Source organism: Saccopteryx leptura, chromosome 2, assembly GCF_036850995.1.
Source record: "Saccopteryx leptura isolate mSacLep1 chromosome 2, mSacLep1_pri_phased_curated, whole genome shotgun sequence".
Classification (NCBI taxonomy): domain Eukaryota; kingdom Metazoa; phylum Chordata; class Mammalia; order Chiroptera; family Emballonuridae; genus Saccopteryx; species Saccopteryx leptura.
Window position 1 is genome coordinate 322,416,745 of NC_089504.1, and position 19,736 is coordinate 322,436,480.

Consider the following 19,736-nt stretch of genomic DNA (forward strand, 5'->3'; position numbering starts at 1 on the left):
TAGCTTACAGCTCCCAAAACACATGGAATTTCCTTTGTGATGAGAGTGATAATAATCTTTTGTTATGTTAATAATATGTCTATGGGAAAGCTCCTTAGGATGAGGACTGGTTGCCAGTTGAGCCAGCCTTGTGATTAGAGGGTTAGAACTTTTAGTCCCACCCCCTGACCTCTGGGGAAGGGAGAGGGGCTGGAGATCGCTTTAAACACCTGTGGTCAATAATTTAAATTTAATTATTCATGCTTGTGTAATAAAGCCTTCATAAAAACCCGAAAGGACTGCGTTTAAAGGTCTTCTGGGTTGGTGAATTCATGAAGATACAGGCAGAGCACTGCTTGAAGGGGGTGTGGAAGCTCCACACCCATTCCCCATGCTTTTCTTTCATTTGACTGTTCCTGAGTTATATCCTTTTATTAAAAAATGGTGATCTAGTAAGTAAAATGTTCCTCTGAGTTCTGTGAGCCAATTTTGCAATTAGTGGGATCCTCTGATTTATAGCAAGTTGGTCAAAAGTACAGGTAACAAGATGGACTTGACTGACATCTGATTTGAGTTGCCAAGGAGGAGGGAGGTTATTGGAACCTCCAATATATAGCCAGTCCGTGGGAAGCATGGGTAATAAATAGCCTGACATCTGAAGTTGGGTGGGAGTGTGTTGTGTCTTATAGGATTGAGCCTACAACCGATGCAATCTGATGCTGTCTCCAGGTAGTTATTATCAGAATTGAGTTGAATTGTCAGACACTGAGTTGGTGTTCCAAGAATTGCCTGTTGGAGTGATTTGGGAATTCTCAAGTCTCAACAATTGCTGTGGGAGAATTACTAATTGAAACACTAAATTAGTGGTGGAAGATCCATGTCTAGATTGATTTTGGGGGCATGTGGATGTCCAGTTTTTCTAGTAACCATTTGTTGAAAAGACTACCTTTGCTCCATTGTATTTTGCTCCTTTGTCAAAGATCAGTTGGTTATATTTATGTGTGCATGCATTTTTCAAATGCAATATTTTTTTTTAATTATTTGAAGCTTTTTCTTTTTTCAGAGTCAGAATAGATAGACAGGGACAGACAGACAGGAATGGAGAGATGAGAAGCATCAATCATTAGTTTTTCGTTGCACGTTGCAACACCTTAGTTGTTCATTGATTGCTTTCTCATATGTGCCTTGACCATGGGCCTTCAGCAGACCAAGCAACCCCTTGCTCCAGTCAGCGACCTTGGGCTCAAGCTGGTGAGCTTTGCTCAAACCAGATGAGCCCGCGCTCAAGTTGGCAACCTCAGGGTCTCGAACCTGGGTCCTCTTCATCCCAGTCCGACACTCGATCCACTGCGCCACCACTGCCTGGTCAGGCGCAGTCTTTTTTTTTTTAAGTGAGAGAGAGAGAGGGACAGACAGGGACAGACAAGACAGGAAGGGAGAGAGATGAGAAGCATAAACTTATAGTTGCAGCACCTTAGTTCATTGATTGCTTTCTCATATGTGTGTTGGTGGGGTTGGGTAGAGGTTCCAGCCAAGCCAGAGACCTTGGACTCAAGCCAGCAACCTTGAGCTGAAGCCAGTGACCTTGAGCTTCAAGTCAGTGACCTTTGGGCTCAAACCAGCGACCATAGGGTCATGTCTATGAACCCATTCTCAAGCCGGTGACGCTGCACTCAAGCCAGTGACCTCAAGGTTTCAAAGCTGGGTCCTTAGCGTCTCAGGCCGAGCTGTGTATCCATTGTGTCGCTGCCTGGTCAGGCTCAAATGCAGTCTTGACTATGCCATGATTTTTTTTCTGCTTTGCTTTTTGGATTATTCCTTTTTTCTTTTTCAAAGCTTTAGTAAACTATAGCAGTAGCCTCCTTATTATCTTCCTGGCCTTCAGTCTCCTTCCTTCCCATTCTGGAATATTTGAAAGCTCACTCTGTTTGCAAAACTACCTGGTTCGATCAGAGAATATCAGAGGAATTGTAGAATCTCAGCAATGTAAAGAATCATAAAAGTAGTTTATTTCACACACTTGTTTTAATTTTCTCTCTATATCTCTGCTCAATAGCTTCTGCCAAGTTCCTTAGGCTAATCTTCAGTTCCTCCAGTGATAGGAAACTTATTCCCTCTGAATGCTGCAGCTCATTCTTTGGACAACTATAGGTTTAAGTCAAATCTTCCTGATGTTAAGGTAGGATATAGTATATACTTATAGCTTTTTGTGGTGTGTGAGAGGAGGGGAGGCAGAGACAGACTCCTGCATGTGTCCCTACCAGGATCCACCCAGTAAGCCCACTAGAGGGGATGCTCTGCCCATTTAGGGCCCTTGCTCCATTGCAACAGGAACTATTTTTAGCGCCTGAGGCAAAGGTTATGGAGACATCATCGGCGCTCAGGGCCAACTTGCTCTAATCGAGCCATGGCTGCAGGAGGGAAAAAGAGAGATAGGAGAGAGAAGAGGAGGGGTGGAGAAGCTGATGGGTGCTTCTCCTGTGTGCCCTGGCCAAGAATCAGATCCGGGACTTCCACACACCAGTCCAGTGTTCTAGCACTGAACCAACTGGCCAGGGCCTACTTGTAGTTTCTGCTACATGCTCCAGTTCTCCCCCTCAGAGCATACATCACCCTACAACTTGTCAAGGAATAAGAAGTGTATTCGTACCAGCTTATGATTTAATTGAGACTATAAAACATATACACTAAGTAGAATAAAAACCTAAGAACTCTGAGAAGGCAATTTAATAGTGTCAATTGTAACTATGAATGATATTTTTCCAAGTGTCGTCTGACCTGCATTAGAATCACCTGGGAAGGGGCTTGTTAAATAGCCTCGGCTTCACTCTAGACTTAATGAATTCAAATTTCTAGTAGTGAAGCTGGAAATCTGCATTTTAACCAGCTCCATTGAATGTTGGTGCTCATTCATGTTTGATAACTGCTAATGTAAGTATTGGAGACTAGAACCCAAAGATGTGACCATAGCTAGGTGGTATTAACAGTTAGATATGATCAGAATTAGGTGCTCTACATGCCAGGTGGATCCCGATCAGGCACATGCGGGAGTCTGTCTGCTGCCCCCCACTTCTCACTTTGGAAAAAAATTTTAAAAATAAGAAAAGAATTAAGTGCCCTAAATTAAAGAGGTGATTTCTTAGGGTCAGAAGAACATGAACTGATATTGTGAGGAAAAGGAAGAGTAAATTGTCGACTAGAGAAGACAAGTTGTTGGTTAGTTTGCAGCAGAGGCCTTATAGAGCAGCGAGTAAAATGAGTGTTGAGCTAAGGGACGGAGGAAAAAAAAGAAAGGAAAAGCTGTAAAATCCTGAAACCAGTGAGGATACATGCTGCCAGGTGGCAGCAAGGCAAGACCTGCTACAGAAGCATGATCTTTGTCATCAAGAATTCATAAAATACCAGGCCACACCCTGTGAGGGAGTGTAAAAGGGTGGGGGTGTTAGCAAAGATTAGTTTGGTGAGTTGCTACACATACCCATCTTTAGTCCTAGACTATCTAATGAGAAGATCTATATTAAGTCTCAGTTGACTAATTTGGGTATAGACCAGTCAGGTGGTAGACATCTTGCACAGCTGCTTGGAGCTCAGGGTATAGACCTTTTTTACTTTATCGTAATGGAACTCAAAGTGCTGTTGGTATTTTAAAGACAGTGGGGCAACGACAAGTCTCTACTAGACAAAATGATATCCAGAGAATGGCTTATCAAAGACCTGACTGCTAAAATGGGGTCAGAAGTGGTGTTTTTAGTCTTAAGTATTTCCTTCCTTAAAGATTTGATAAATGCAGAGCTATGCAAATGTAGATAATAACCTGTTTTAGATGATGATTGACAGTCTTTGAAATAAACAAACAAAAGGCTCCCCTTTGATGAAAGTTATGCTCTAAGTCCTCATTGCTTGGCTGGAAAATTCAAACTGTTTCTTAAATAATCATATCATACTACTAAAATGACAAATTGAATAGAAAAATAATGATTCTAGGAGAAACTGGAATTAGGCAAACTTTAAAATGAAAGATTAGAATATTAATATTAATTTGTGATTGTATCTTCTACAAGTGCATGCACTACTTAAAAATAAGCATTCAAATCTGGTTTGCATAACTGCAGAGAGAAGCTTGCAAGACTTTTGAATATGTCCTGACTTGCCACTAGTCTGTTGATAGCCTTGCTTTTTGGCAAACATGGTGAATCTGTCTGCATTTGAACTGGAAGCTATTTGGGATTCCCCTTGAAACAGCAGTTATCATTCAAAACCCACTTCACACTTCTCTCTCTCTCTGTCTCTCTCTCTCTTCATTGATTATATTGTCTACAAAACACATTAAACATTCTTTCTTCTGATGCTAATTTGTGATAATTTATGATTTATTATACTGCTAACTCTTGTGTAAAATTGGTGTTTACTATCATTTTTTTCATGTTTGGATACCTAAGAATTGACTGACAGTTCTTTCTCAGTGCAGCTTGCCTCTGATAATATCTCGGGCAAACAAAGAAAATTTCACTGCTTTTTAAGATAGACCGTAGCAAATACAAATTTGTCACTTTTTTTTGGATAGTGTTTTAAAAATTTCAAATAGTAAAGATCACTGTTTATTCATTTTATTACAGAAGTAAGGCTATCTATTTTTCATTGAGCTATCTTAAGAAAAGAAGGCCCTGACCATTTAGTTCAATTGGTTAGAGCATTATCCAGAAACACCAAGGTTGTGGGTTCTATCTCTGTTCAATTCACATATGGGAAGCAGCCAGTCGACGCACAACTAAGTGGAACAACAAATGAATGCTTCTCTCTCTCTCTCTCTCTCTCTCTCTCTCTCTTTCGTCCTTCTTCCCTTCTTTTTTCTGTTGCTCAAAAATCAATAAATTTTTTAAAAATAAGGTTACAAGTACCATATGATTTCACTTACATGTGGAATCTAATGAACAAAATAAAATAGAAACAGACTCGTAGACACAGAGAACAGACTGACAGCTGTCAGAGGGGATGGGGGTTAGGGGACTGGGTGAAAAGGGTGAAGGGATAGCAAAGGGAAAAAACCTCATAGACACAAACAACAGTATGGTGATTATAGAGAGAAAGGGGGTGGGGGAGGGAGAAGAAGGTAAAGGGGGGATAAATGGTGATCAAAGGAGACCTGACTTAGGGTGGTATATACATAATATAATATACAGATGATATGTTATAGAATTATACACCTGAAACATAATTTTATTAACCAATGTTACCCCAATAAATTGAATTTTTTTTTTTTTTTTAAAAAAAAAGAGGTTAGCTCTGATTGGTTGGCTCAGCAGTAGAGCATTGACCCAATGTGTGGATGTCCCAGGTTCGATTCCCTGTCAGGGCACACAGGAGAAGCAGTCATCTGCTTCTCCACCCTTCCCCTCCCTTCTCTCTCTCTATCTCTCTCCTCCCCTCCTGCAGTCTTAGTTGGAGCAAGTTGGCCCATGTGTTGAGGATGGCTCCATGGCCTCACCTCAGGCGCTAAAATAACTTGGCTGCTGAGCGTGAAGCAACGACCCCAGATGGGCAGAGCATTGCCCCATAGGGGGCTTGCTAGATAGATCTCTGTTGGGGTGCATGAGAGAGTCTGTCTCTATGCCTCCCACTTCTCACTTAAGAAAAAGAAAAACATTTTTAAAAAAGCAAGGTTAAGCCCTGGCCGGTTGGCTCAGTGGTAGTGCGTCAGCCCAGTGTGTGGAAGTCCTGGGTTCAATTTCCAGCTAAGGCACACAGGAGAAGTGCCCATCTGCTTCTCCACCCTTCCCCCTCTCCATTTTCTCTTATCTTTCTCTTCCCCTCTTGTAGCCAAGGCTCCATTGGAGCAAAGTTGGCCTGGGCACTAAGGATAGCTTCCTGGCCTCTGCCTCAGGCGCTAGAATAACTCCGGTTGCAATGCAGCTATGCCCCAGATGGGCAGAGCATCGCCTCCTGGTGGGCTTGCTGGGTGGATCCTGGTCAGGTGCATGCGGGAATCTGTCTGACTGCCTCCCCGCTTCTCACTTCAGGGGGAAAAAATAAATAAGTAAATAAATAAAAAAAAATATGTATATATAGAAAGGTTACAATTAGTGTATTAGATAACTTAAAATATTTTCATTTATCCCTTTGATCAGAGGGTCTGTATAAGACTTATTATATTGGATAAGGCCTTATTTAGATTTTTAGATCAGAAATCATTTCAGCACTATTTGTAGCACACACTTTAAAACCTCTTAAATTGCCTGACCTAGTGGTGGCACAGTGGATAGAGCATCAGACTGGGATGCAGACGACCCAGGTTCAAGACCCCGAGGTCGCCAGCTTGAGCGCGGGCTCAACTGGTTTGAGCAAAGCTCACCAGCTTGGACCCGAGGTCGCTGGCTCAAGCAAGGGGTTACTCGGTCTGCTGAAGGCCCGTGGTCAAGGCACATATGAGAAAGCAATCAATGAACAACTAAGGTGTCGCAACGCACAACGAAAAACTAATGATTGATGCTTCTCATCCCTCTGTTCCTGTCTGTCTGTCACTGTCTATCCCTCTCTCTTAAAAAAAAAGAAAAAAGAAAAACCTCTTAAACTTCTCACCGCCAAAATTTGCATGATTATAATCACTGCAGATCAACACCTGAGGCTCAAAACAGTATTCCGTATTTTGTACATTGTTGGAAGAATTCTAATTCAAGTGAGAGAGTGGTAGCTAGAAATAAGGTAAAAAGGCATATTATGCTAATCTGTCTCAAACTAGGAGGCAAAGGATGGGCTGTGATAGTCTAGAACCCAGTAGAATCCCAGTAGAACCAAGTCATGCATCCCAGATGAGTGCCAACAGAGCAGAGTGTATGTTCCCTAAGAAAGGGGGGTGGAAGCTTTCTGATATCTGCCAGGGACTCTGAGAATGGTTGCAACTGGGGTGAGAAGGAGGACTTTGGAAAAGAAACATACAATAGAACAGGCAGGGGGGAAGATGATAGAAGGATGTGTACATGTGGAACTGATAATCATGGTAGCTTGGTTGTTATGGATGAACTAGCTACATATTGACCCTAAATGAGCTTGGAAATCTTGAGAAACAGGTATAGATTGATTGCCCAAGGCATAAGAAAAACAGGCAGGAGTGAGTCTGATATTAATCCACAGGAAGAAGAGAGGGGAAAGCCATGGAGAATCCCGATTTATCAAACAGTAGTCAAATCTTTGTGCAAATGATGTGGTCCACCTCTTTTTTTTTTTTCCCCACCTCTTTTACTATTAATTTAACTTGGAGTTAGAGGTTCGTCAATGGAATGGGTATTGTACAGTGTGTCCATAAAGTCATGGTGCACTTTTGACCTGTCACAGGAAAGCGACAAAAGATGATAGAAATGTGAAATCTGCACCAAATAAAAAGAAAACCCTCCCAGTTTCTGTAGGATGATGTGGCAGCATGTGCGCATGCGCAGATGATGACTTAACACCGTGTAGACAGCGGAGCAGCCCACAGCCATGCCAGTGGAGATGTGAACGGAACAGAGGAAAGTTCAGTGTGTTCTGTGGCTCGCTAAATTCGAATCCGTGACCAAAGTACAACGTGAATATCGGCGCCTTTATAACGAAGCGCCACCACATAGGAATAACATTACTCGGTGGGATAAGCAGTTGAAGGAAACCAGCAGTTTGGTGGAGAAACCCCGTTCTGGTAGGCTATCAGTCAGTGACGAGTCTGTAGAGGCTATATGGGATAGCTACCTAAGAAGCCCTAAAAAATCTGTGCGTGAGCCCACATCGAACTGCACTGAATAGGTATGAAACTGGGAGAGTTTTCCTTTTATTTGGTGCAGATTTCACATTTCTATCGTCTTTTGTTGCTTTCCTGTGACCGGTCAAAAGTGCACCATGATTTTACGGACACACTGTAGTTTGCAGTATTTAAGTGACAATAGAATTAGATAAAGTATTAGATGGCTATAGTAGTCACTCTCAGAAAAAAATTTGTAAGTAAAATTGTTTTTGTTTTCAAGCTTTACAGTCAGCTTTATTAGTTCTAAGTCTCACATGCTAGATGGAAGTCTGTCTCCACTTCATCATTTCTCGACAGCAAGATGATAAAAAATAAGCTAATACTACTTAATAACCAATACTTATGAACTCTTAGTGAGTGCCAGTAAGAATGCTAAGTGCTTTATGTACATTATATTTAATCTTTGTAATAAACTCCTAAGGTTGTTGGCTATTGTTCCTTGATAGAAAGTAGTAGAACCAGGATCTGAATCCAGGCATGCTGACTTTTAAAAGCCCCTGCTTGTAACAGTGTACATAAAACTGAGTTTATTTAATACAGAATAATAATATATATTATTTTGAGATTATGTCCTTCCTGCCTTTTGATATTAAAATATATTTTATATGAAATGGGTGGTGATAGATGTCAGGCTTGATTTCTTGTTTGTTTAAGAGATCTTGTGTGTGTGTGTGTGTGTGTGTGTGTGTGTGTGTGTGTGTGTCAGACAGAGAGAGAGAGAGAGACAGATAGGGACAGACAGGAAGGGAGAGAGATGAGAAACATTAATTCTTCGTTGTGGTTCCTTAGTTGTTCATTGACTGCTTTCTCATATGTGCCTTGACCTGGGGGCTACAGCAGAGCAAGTGACCCCTTGTTCAAGCCAGCGACCCTGCACTCAAGCTGGCGACCTCGGAGTTTTGTACCTGAGTCCTCTGCATCCCAGTCCAACGCTCTATCCACTGCGCCACTGCCTGGTCTGGCTGTTTATGAAATCTTTACCTTGCAAAATAAAAACTGAGCAACTCAAAGATAGCACTGCCCCCTAGGTTTTAGTTTTTTGCTAGTTTGTGATATCTAGGTCAGAAGAGTGGGGCCATTAGTAATTTTTAATGTTCTCTAGAGATTTTTTCACTTGATTTACTTCCTAATGCGTTTAATCCAGTCAGTCCTCACCTATCTGGCACCTGACCACAAATCATACTTTCATCCTTTTGACAGATATCTATTGTGAAACATAGTTAAAATGTAGTTTTATGGTTCTTATTCTAGTGAATCATCAAACATACTTTATAACAAGGAGTCTAGAATGAGATACAAGCCTTGTCAAATTCCTTACTGAGCCTGACCAGTGGTGGTGCAATGGACAGAGCATCAGACTGGGATGTGGAGGACCCAGGTTCGAGACCCCGAGGTCGCCAGCTTGAGCACCGGCTCATCTGGTTTGAGCAAAGCTCACCAGCTTGGACCCAAGGTTGCTGGCTCGGAACCAAGGGGTTACTCGGTCTGCTATAGCCCCACGGTCAAGGCACATATGAGAAAGCAATCAATGAACAACTAAGGTGTCGCAACGAAAAACTGATGATTGATGCTTCTCATCTCTCTCCGTTCCTGTCTGTCTGTCCCTATCTATCCCTCTCCCTGCCTAAACTCTTTACTGAATGTTGTCTTATAATAAGTTTCCAGTGTGTCATTAATAAATCCTTAGTAAACAATGGCATTACCATTTGCTATGCTCATTTCTTTGTACATTTTATGTTATTTGTACCTTCAGTAATAGCTATTACTTAATGATATATTAAACATTAACACTTTTTGTTGTCAGTAACATTTAGAGAACAAAATGAGAGAGAACAAGAGTGCCCTGCTGGAGAGGAATGAACAGGGGAACCAAAGAAGCTGTCTGGTTTACCTGCTTTTCCTGTCATCTTCCCTGAGTGATTTGTCTGTATGTTGTTTGTGACTTTAGTATCCTTGTTGGTAATTTTTTCAACAATCTACCTTTATATTTCTTTGATTCCCTCATTTCCTTCACTCCTTATCAGCCACTCACTGTTTGGTCAGACCCAAGCCTGGCTAGGCTTGAGTGGTGCCAGTCTGATCCCCAGTCAAGGCACAGGCAAGATGCAATCAATCAATGCACAACTACAGTGAAGCAATGACAAGTTGATGCCTTCCTTCCTTCCTTCCTTCCTTCCTTCCTTCCTTCCTTCCTTCCTTCCTTCCTTCCTCCCTTCCTCCCTCCCTCCCTTCCTTCCTTCTTTCCTCCCTCCCTCCCTCCCTCCCTCCCTCCCCCCTTTCCTTTCCTTTCCTTTCCTTTCCTTTCCTTTCCTTTCCTTTCCTTTCCTTTCCTTTCCTTTCCTTTCCTTTCCTTTCCTTTCCTTTCCTTTTTTCTGTTTCTCCCCTCCCTCCCTCCCTCCCTCCCTCCCTCCCTCCCTCCCTCCCTTCCTTTTCCTCTTTCTCTGTCTCTCAAAAAAAAAGGTATCTTAGGTACCTTGTTCCAGGCCTTATCCTCTATCTCTGCAGTATGTATCCCTGTTTTTACATTCCTCTGCTTAAAACTTTTGTACCTTTTCATGTGCCCAGAGCAGACATTCAAAAATATTGAACCAGTGCCTGACCAGGCGGTGGCGCAGTGGATAGAGCATCGGACTGGGATGCCGAGGACCCAGGTTCAAGACCCCGAGGTCACCAGCTTGAGCGTGGGCTCATCTGGTTTGAGCAGAAAGCTCACCAGGTTGGACCCAAGGTCCCTGGCTCAAGCGAGGGGTTACTCGGTCTGTTGAAGTCCCATGATCAAGGCACATATGAGAAAGCAATCAATGAACAACTAAGGTGTCGCAATGCGCAACGAAAAACTAATGATTGATGCTTCTCATCTCTCTGTTCCTGTCTGTCTGTCCCTGTCTATCCCTCTCTCTGACTCTCTCTGTCTCTGTAAAAAAAATATATATATATATATTGAACCAGTAGTTCTGATATCTTTTCTGAGTTTTCAGCCTGTATTTTTAATGGACAGTACTGCCTGAATCCCAAATGCCTTATAGCCAAAACCAAAGATATGACTTCTCTGCCCTCCTCTTGCTGTCTTCTTGGTGATCTTCTGAGGGTGTCTTCATTTTACTTCTGTACTCAGGCTGCATACTTTAAGGTCATCCTTGACTCCTCCTTCTCTTATTTTTGTTTGATCTCTAAGTTCTGATGAATATCTCCCACATCTTCCTTTCTTTTCCGACTACTGTTGCCCCATTCCATTCCCAGTCTTTGTCTGGATGATTTCAGTAGTACATTTAAGAGTTTTTTGGTTTTGTTTAAATTAATTAATTAATTAATTAATAATTTGTTTTGATTTGAGAGAGAGAGAAACATCGATTTGTTGTTCCACTTATTTATGTATTCATTGGTTCATTCCTGTATGTGCCCTGACTGGGAATTGTACTGCAACCCTGGTGTCTGGACCAACTGAGCTACCCATTCGCAGGGCCGTTTAGGAGTTTTTAATTTGGATTCCATGAGTAGACCTCAGGGGATCTAAGGATCCTTTCAAAATTGTATGCAAATTTTTTGTACCTGTGCATTTTTTTAGGAAGGTACATTAGACTATTCCATGGGAAAGAAATTGAAAGATAGAATGAGAGAATATGACAATTTAAAAAGTCAGTTTCACTGATTCCTCCTTTTCTTTGCCTGGCCTTTTACTTTTTAGTTCCCTAACCCAGGGTACTGATCTCTGATTATTGAGGAGGCATGTAAGACATAAAGAAATAAAAAGTAATAGCAATCAGTACAGCTCGGCAGTCAGGCAGTCTAGCGGCCAGAGATCAGAGGCTCCCCAAGATCAGAGCCATGCTTTAATGTTCTGGAGAAGCTCAGGAGAAAGCTGGGGCATCAGTAGGGAGGTGTCCTCCTGAGCCCTCTGGTCCCATTTGCTCATGTACTTCCAAAGGACTTGGAGGGATATGAAAAGCTTAATTGGTGACAATCCAGAGCCAGCCAGTGCAGCAGTGTCCCCAAAAAAAGGTTAGGAACATTTCTTCAACTAGACTTCCACCCTCTGCCTTTGTTTGCTAGTCCTTCCTCCACTCTACCACCTGACTTAGTTTTTAAACACATATCTTATTGTCCACCCTCCTTGGATTCATTAAAACATGTTTCATTAAAAATCTCAGAGTTTTTATGAAACATGTTAAAAACTCCTGGGCACAATGTCAGAGGCCTTCCGTGGTTGGGAACCTGTCAGAGTCATCTCCATCACTCCCTTCTCCTCACTTCCAAGGCTGAGCCATGACAGATTACTACTGGCTGTTTTGAGAGGACAGCTTCCTATATCCGTACCTCTGTGCAGTCGATCATTCCAGTCTCTCTGTTAAAGGTTCCACTTCCTCTCCATTGCCCAGTCATGAACCTTGTACTATCCTTCAAGGCCCAGACTGAATGTTACCTCTTCCCCTATGTCCATCCCTAATTTTCTGCCATCACCCTAACAGAATCAAGTCTCTCTTGGCTAGGTTCCAAAAACATTTTATACATATCTCTGATAATGTCATATTATATTGTAGATATACTATACTGCTAAACCAGGAATGCCCTGCAGGTAGGGATAACTGTTTTCATGTTTGTATCTCTAACACCTAGTTTCATGCATAGTCCAAACAGGAGCTTAATACACTTTTTGTTGAATGGAATTACTTATGAAAAGTTTTTATGACTCATTTAAAATTAGAGACCAATGCTTATTTAATAAGTCAGAATAGGCTATAATAATAATGGTAATAACAAAGTCTCATTTCCACTGCTTGTTCAAGTAACTACTTCCTTTGTAGAAGTGGATTTTGAAAATCTTCATATGTCAGTATATATTTTTGATGTGCTTTCTTGAGACCCTCAAAGAATTATAGTGCTAATGCAGACTAGAGCTTCCGTGACATTTCTGTTGATGTTCTATTGAATAGATTCTGTCATTTCAGAGACCTGTATTATATAAAATAAGTCCCATGGAAATGTATTTTTATCTCTCTCAAGCTTCATGGTGATATTTTGTGAATTGTTTAGTTTTTTTTTTTTACAAGATCTGAGTCAATTTAATTCAGAACACATTAAATTGACACTTTCCATGTATAAAAAGAGTTAGAGTTAAGATTCTAGTATTTCTAACCAGGCGGTGGCGCAGTGGCTAGAGTGTCGAACTAGGATGTAGAAGACCCAGGTTTGAGACCCCGAGGTCTCCAGTTTGAGCGCGGGCTCATCTGGATTAAGCAAGGCTCACCAGCTTGAGCCCAAGGTTGCTGGCTCAAGCAAGGGGTCACTCAATCTGCTGTAGCCCCCCAGTCAAGGCACATACTGTATGAGAAATCAATCAATGAACAACTAAGGAACTGTAATGAAGAATTGATGTTTCTCATTTCTCTCCTTTCCTGTCTGTCTGTCTCTATCTGTCCCTCTCTCTGACTCTCTCTGTCTCTGCCACAAAAAAAAAAAATAATAAAATTCTAGTATTTATATATTGTGTAATTTGTTTTGCTAAATTTGCAAAGTCCCAGTCATTTCAAATGTGTTCTTTTGGGCATTTAAATTAGTTCAGCTATGAAAGTAAACACCATCCCATAAATTAAGAGCTCTAAATAAAAATTTTAAAACAGTCTTCTCTTCATTTTCTTTGAGGTTTTTAGGAAAGGAACCCACAATTTACTTATTCAGCTATTTACTGAGGACATATTATGTGCTAGGCATTATGCTACATGTTTACCTTTTAGGAGCGATGAGATAGTAGCTGCCCTTGAATATTTCACAGTCTAATGGAGAAGAAGGTATATATACAAGTGATTGCAATTTAAACCTTGAAGAAGAGGATGAAAACCTGCTTTTTGAGAACCAATGTTGACGTTGAGAATGGATGTGTCTGCAGACAAATTTGTAGACCCAGAACTCAGGGAGCTAAAGGGAGTCCCTAGTCTTTTTTTTTTTTTTTTAAGTAAAATAAGAATGTAGGTCATCTTTAAGAATTAATGGCCAGGGTTAGCACTTGAAAAGAATAGAATAGTGTACATCTGGATTGTTACTAAGAGGAATGGGAGATGATCAGCAAAAACAAGCAAAGGATGACATGCAGTATTGAGGAAGCAGTGAGATAGAATTGAAATTGGATAGCATGAAATTGTGAGAATATCAACACAGTGGTATAATATTCTCTGGCTGTGCTCTATGACTAGTGTGTAGGTGCAGTAAAGCCCTATTATGGTCAGGGCTGTGGGGTGGGTATTCTAGGAGATAAGAAAGTCGATGAGTTGAGTCCTTGAAAGAAAGTATGGGTTAATATTGTGGGAAGTATGGTAAGGAGGAAGTTGATGAACTTGGAGAAAGTAAAGAAATTGGAGATGAGGATAAGGCCTGGTAGGTACTTTGTAGGTACTCAGCAAATCTTCATTTTCTTCTTTCTGCCTCTCCTCTCCTTGTACCTCTTTCACCATCATCATCACTAGCATCTGCAGGTGGTTTATATATAGGAATAGTTTCAAAGCATGATGGTAGCAGTTGGTTTATAGGGGAAGATTAGGAAGCAGGTTCCAGAGTCCTCAGCAGATGTGCTCCAGGTAGTTACAGTACTTGGATGCTGACAGTGCTTGGTGGTGCTGACCTCTAGGAGAAGCGTAAGGCTTTTCCTCTCACCTCCCTACCACTCATGCTTGAAGGGTGGGTCAAGAGGAAAGACATTTTATTTTATTGAGCCCTGGTTCTTGGGACAGGAATTTGCTCTGTGATGAGAAAGGTTAAGACTAAGCTTTCAAGGGTTCTCACTAAGTTCCCATAGTTTCTGCAGGCCATACCATAAGCTTAGATCCCATTACTTTCAGGGATTTAATAGGGAATCCTTTTTGACATAATGATAGAAGTAATGACCTTACTGGCAACCCATAGGGTCTTCCTTCTCAAAATCTAAAATTTCTAGTAGAGTTGGTTGTATCTTTTTATTTCTTTTATATGAGTTATTAAATGCATTGTTACAATTTTTTCCTGAAGATATAATTTTTAAGGCTTTCTTATTTTTTATCTTTTTTGGTGACAGACAGAGAGGGGGACAGATAGGGACAGACAGACAGGAAGGGAGAGAGATGAGAAGCATCAATTCTTCGTTGTGTCACCTTAGTTGTTCATTGATTTCTTTTTCATATGTGCCTTGACCAGGGGGCTACAACAGACCAAATGACCCCTTGCTCAAGCCAGCGACCTTGGGTTTAAGCTGGTGAGCTGTGCTCAAACCAGATGAGCCCACGCTCAAGCTGGCAACCTTGGGGTTTCAAACCTGGGTCCTCTGTGTTCCAGTCTGATGCTCTATCTACTGTGCCACTACCTGGTCAGGCTAAGACTTTCTTTTCAAATAAGGATAAGCTGTTTTTTGGGGTTTGTTTTAAATGAAAACACGCTTTATATTTCATTTCCAGAAATTTTCTTTTTTGACCGCAGTTTTGAGTGTAACACTGAAATCTAATAATTCATTGTATCACAGCATGCTTTTTTTGGTGTAGGAGAAATTTAAAAACTTACAAAGTCATGCATATGAACTGTGAAACTGCTAGAAAGGTGAGAATTTTTAGAGTGAGTAAATAGAAACCACAAGTCATCCAATTCTTAAAAAATGGAGTAAATGCTCAGTTAGAATTGGCTAAAGAAATCCTGGGGCATCTAGATCATTAGTCTTGCTATTTTGCTATTAATGAGGCCTTTAAGGCATTGAGCAGTACTTGCCTTGAAAAGAACTTTCTTCATCTGGGTGGTTCTGAGAAAGCATGTGCCTCACTTGGCATTAGCCACATGAAGTAGGACATTAAACTTTACCCACAAAGTCTGTAATATCCATCTGGATCCTATGGATTGTTCCCTATATTGTCCAAATCAGACATGTTTGCCCTTTCTTCAAGTGCTTGTATTGACAAATTGACCTGTAATTTCTATGACTAAGAGAGAGTTTTCATAATCTATTATATCATAATAGATTTGTGTTCGGTTATATTTACCAAAACAAACAAATAAACAAATCAAAAACAGCTCCCCCCCCCCCCCCCGACTTTAAAGAATAGTGAAAAATAAGTGATAGTTCCTAATTAGGCATTTAGTTAAAAGAGACAGAGTTTAAAGTATTTGTTCTAAATGGTAGTTCCAATATACTTTCCCAAGGACCTTTAATTGGCAGCTTTTCCTCTCAAATATTGATTGGTACTAGTATAGTAATTGTTTCTGATATTTTTTTTTAAAAAAAGGAACTTCTTTTGTTCATTCTTGTTCTGTTTATGACATGAGGATATTAATGTATATTAGTGGAATCACTGTATTTTTCATAATGTGCATATGAAGAAGAAAGGAAACTTTCCTGTAGATATCTTATCTGGATTTTAGTTAGTTGATATGACTGTTTTCTTTTCCTTTATAGGTTGCAAACACGTTAAAGGCATCCTGTTATATGGGCCCCCAGGTTGTGGTAAGACTCTCTTGGCTCGACAAATTGGCAAGATGTTGAATGCAAGAGAGCCCAAAGTGGTCAATGGGCCAGAGATTCTTAACAAGTATGTGGGAGAATCAGAGGCTAACATTCGTAAACTTTTTGCTGATGCTGAAGAGGAGCAAAGGAGGGTAATGTTAATATAATTCAGTAAAAGTTTATTATCAGTTATATGATGAATGAAACCCAGAGTTATGGTGGAAAACTTGTTAGTACAATCTATATTTTGAAAAATTTGGGGTAAAATTTATTTAGTACCAAGTTATGTCAACCAGGATCATGGGGGATTTACATGACATGAGCAGATGTCATTACCTATATGTTCATAAGACAAAGATAGATGATGGTATAAACCAAAAATTTTTCAAAAACAGATCATAAATATATTTTCAGGTGATACTTTTATTCCACGTTACATCCAGAGATTTGAACTCACCCTTTGGAGAAGGGAGAAATTAAATCCATAAAGGGACTTCTATAATTATGTTTATGTTAGGTTCATTTGCAGAAAGCTAACTCACTTACTACTGAGTCAGCTAAGTATAGAGTGACAGATAAGAGTTTTTAGGTCTCAAAGGCAAGCTTGATTTAGATCTTAGAAAAAAATAAAATTAATTAAAAGAAAACCAGAGTTTACTAATTGTGATGGTTAATTTTAGTTGTCAATTTGACTAGGCCTTAGGATGCCCAGACGTTTGGTTAAACATTATTCTGAGTGGGGAGGGGGGGTATTTCTGATGAGATTACCATTTCACTCAGTAGACTGAGCAAAGCCATTGGTCTCCTTAATGTGGATGGGCTCTATCCAATTAGTTGAAGGCCTGAATAGAACAGAAAAATTTGTAGATCTTAGGACTTGTCAGCCATCATAATTCTGTTAGTCAATTATCTATATATATTTTTTCAGGGGACTAATAGGATGGATCTTGATTCTGTTACACTGGAAAACCCAAACTAAGAGACTAATATTACATATTTTTTTTATTGACAGTATTTAAAAATAATGTCATGGGATTTTTGTTTCTGGCAATACAATAGACTAGGCAACTTGAAAACCTTCCTTCTACAATAACTTTCATATGCTGGGTAGAATATACAATTCATTGTAAATGTATAATTGGGCTCTCAAAAAAGAAATCTCTAGAAATGAAAACTCTGAAAATAAGAATGACAAAGATATGAGCTGAAGCTTTGGTTTTGGTAATGTATGAGTTTGGGGAAAATAAGTCTTTGAACCCACTTAATGTATGGACCAGGAACTGGAACCTTCAAAGGGGTTGTATTCCCAATGAAAAGAATGGACTAGAGAAGATTTGCCTACTAGCATAGAGAAAAAACAAAAACATTTAACTGTCTACCTGGGTTCTGAAGTGGGAGCTGAGGATTCTAAACCATGGATCCTTGACTCATGCTTAGAATTGAAAATACACACACACACACACACACACACACACACACACACACACACATCTCATCTATGATCTGGGGCCCCCAAGCTGAGAAAATAGTTTAAAAATGAATCCTGGGTTAATGATACCACAGGGTTGTTAGATATATGCAAACCCAAGGAATAATCCAACAGCCGAGGCTGCAAGAGGTTCTCATAGGGGAAGCTAAAATAGCTTCAGTAAATGGAACATGTTATCATTGGGCCCAGCATCCAGGTTAAACATAAGCCAGTAGTTTCAGCTGAAGAGAGAAGTGCTAAACAGAAGAATAGATCTAAAGAAATCACCCAGAATATAGCTCAGAGAGATAAAAGGATGGAAAATATGAAAGAGAAGTTGAGGTAACAGAGTTCAAGTAAGAAGCCCAAATAGAAAGAATAGTGTAGAAGCGATATTAAATGATAGAATGGTTGAGAATTTTCTGGAATTGATAACACCCATAAATGCTCAGATACATATAGCACCATGGACTCTAAATAGGATAAATAAAAATTATTTTTAGACCCATTGTAGTGAAATGGGAGATGTAAAAAAAAGTATGTGTGTGTGTGGGGGGGGGGGAGACATCTTTAATATTAACTAAAAAGAAATGGTGATAACATACAGACAGAGATCCATTATGTTGACAGCAAACTTTTCAATGACAGCAAGAGAGACCAGAAAGCAGTGGAACAGTGTCTTCACAAAGCTAAATGAAAATAACTGTCAACTTAAAATTTTATACCCAGTTTAATTCTCATTCAGGAAAAAAGGTGAAATAAAGATGTTCTTTCAAGCAAAGACTAATAGAATTAGCTAGTCACAGAAGCTTGCTCGAAGAATATGAAGGAGAATGTACTTGAAACTGAAGGAAATTGAACCCAAAAGGAAACAGTGGGTGTAAAAAACAATGATGAACAATGAAACTAGTAAAAATGTACATAAAATCTGGAATTTCTACTTTTGGTAGAGGAAGATTCAGTAACGAATCATGCCTGTCACTGAAGACTACCAGAAAAGCTCAACAAAATATTTAATTATTTTTTCCTTGAAGACATCAAAGGACTTATAAGATCTAGGGGAAGAATAGAGGCCCAGATAAAAAAGATTCTAGTACATGGAGGCTCAGGAAAAAAAAGGTTACTGTTTTTCTGGAGATATTAGCCAGTGCTGGAGTTTGTCACTAAACAGCTAGGCAGCCCTTTTGGTAGGCTAGTGGGAGTGGCAGGTACAGAGATTAGGACCTATGGTCCACAAAGAGGGAACACCTGATAAATATGCCTCATTTTGAGTTGGGACCCTGAAGGGCTACATCATAGGAGTAAGGGATAACTAGAAGTAGACATGCTCTCGAAAAGGCTACAGATCAGCTTTGAATCATGACATTTTCCAAAATTGGATTGAGAGTCCTTGAATTACTAATGCCTCAGACATCTGGCAGAATTATAGACACTTCCTAGAGTAAGGTAATATCATGCAGAGTTTCCAGTTATTTCTATAGTTTGGAAATGAAATGTCTGGTGTATGATCAAAAGCAATCAGACACACAAACAACATGAAGAAAAAGAAACAAAAGATTATAGAAATTGGGCCTCTGGATATTGGAATTCTCAGATGCAGACTTTTAAAATAACTGTTCTTATCATATTCAAAGAGAAACAAGATTGAGAATTTTGGCAGAGCACTGGAAACTAAGAAAAAGTCAAATGGAAATTCTGGGCCTGACCAGGCAGTGGCACAGCGGATGATAAAACGTTGACCTGCAATGCTGAGGACGCATGTTAAAAACTCCAAGGTCACCAGCTTGAGCTCAGGGTCACCACCTTGAGCACAGGGTCACAGGCTTGAGTGTGGGATCATAGACATGACCCCATGGTCGCTGGCTTGAAGCCCAGCATTGCTTACTTGAGCCCAAGTTCACTTGCATGAGCAAGGGATCACTGGCTCTGCTGTAGCCTCCAAGTCAAGGCACATATGAGAAAACAATCAATGAACAACAAAAATGCTGCAAGAACAAGTTGATGCTTCTCATCTCCCTCCCTGTCTGTCCCTGCCTCTCTTGCTCTAGAAGGAAGGAAGGAAGGAAGGA

At 40.2% G+C, this 19,736-nt stretch overlaps 1 protein-coding gene across 1 annotated transcript in view; it reads left to right on the forward strand.

The window, feature by feature from the left end:
• NSF (N-ethylmaleimide sensitive factor, vesicle fusing ATPase) overlaps window positions 1–19,736 on the forward strand; it is a 153,436-nt gene that overhangs the window by 57,987 nt on the left and 75,713 nt on the right. The window contains exon 9 of the mRNA XM_066363119.1: window positions 16,152–16,351. Within this exon, the coding sequence (XP_066219216.1) occupies window positions 16,152–16,351 (200 nt within the window). The remainder of the gene's footprint in view (window positions 1–16,151; window positions 16,352–19,736) is intronic.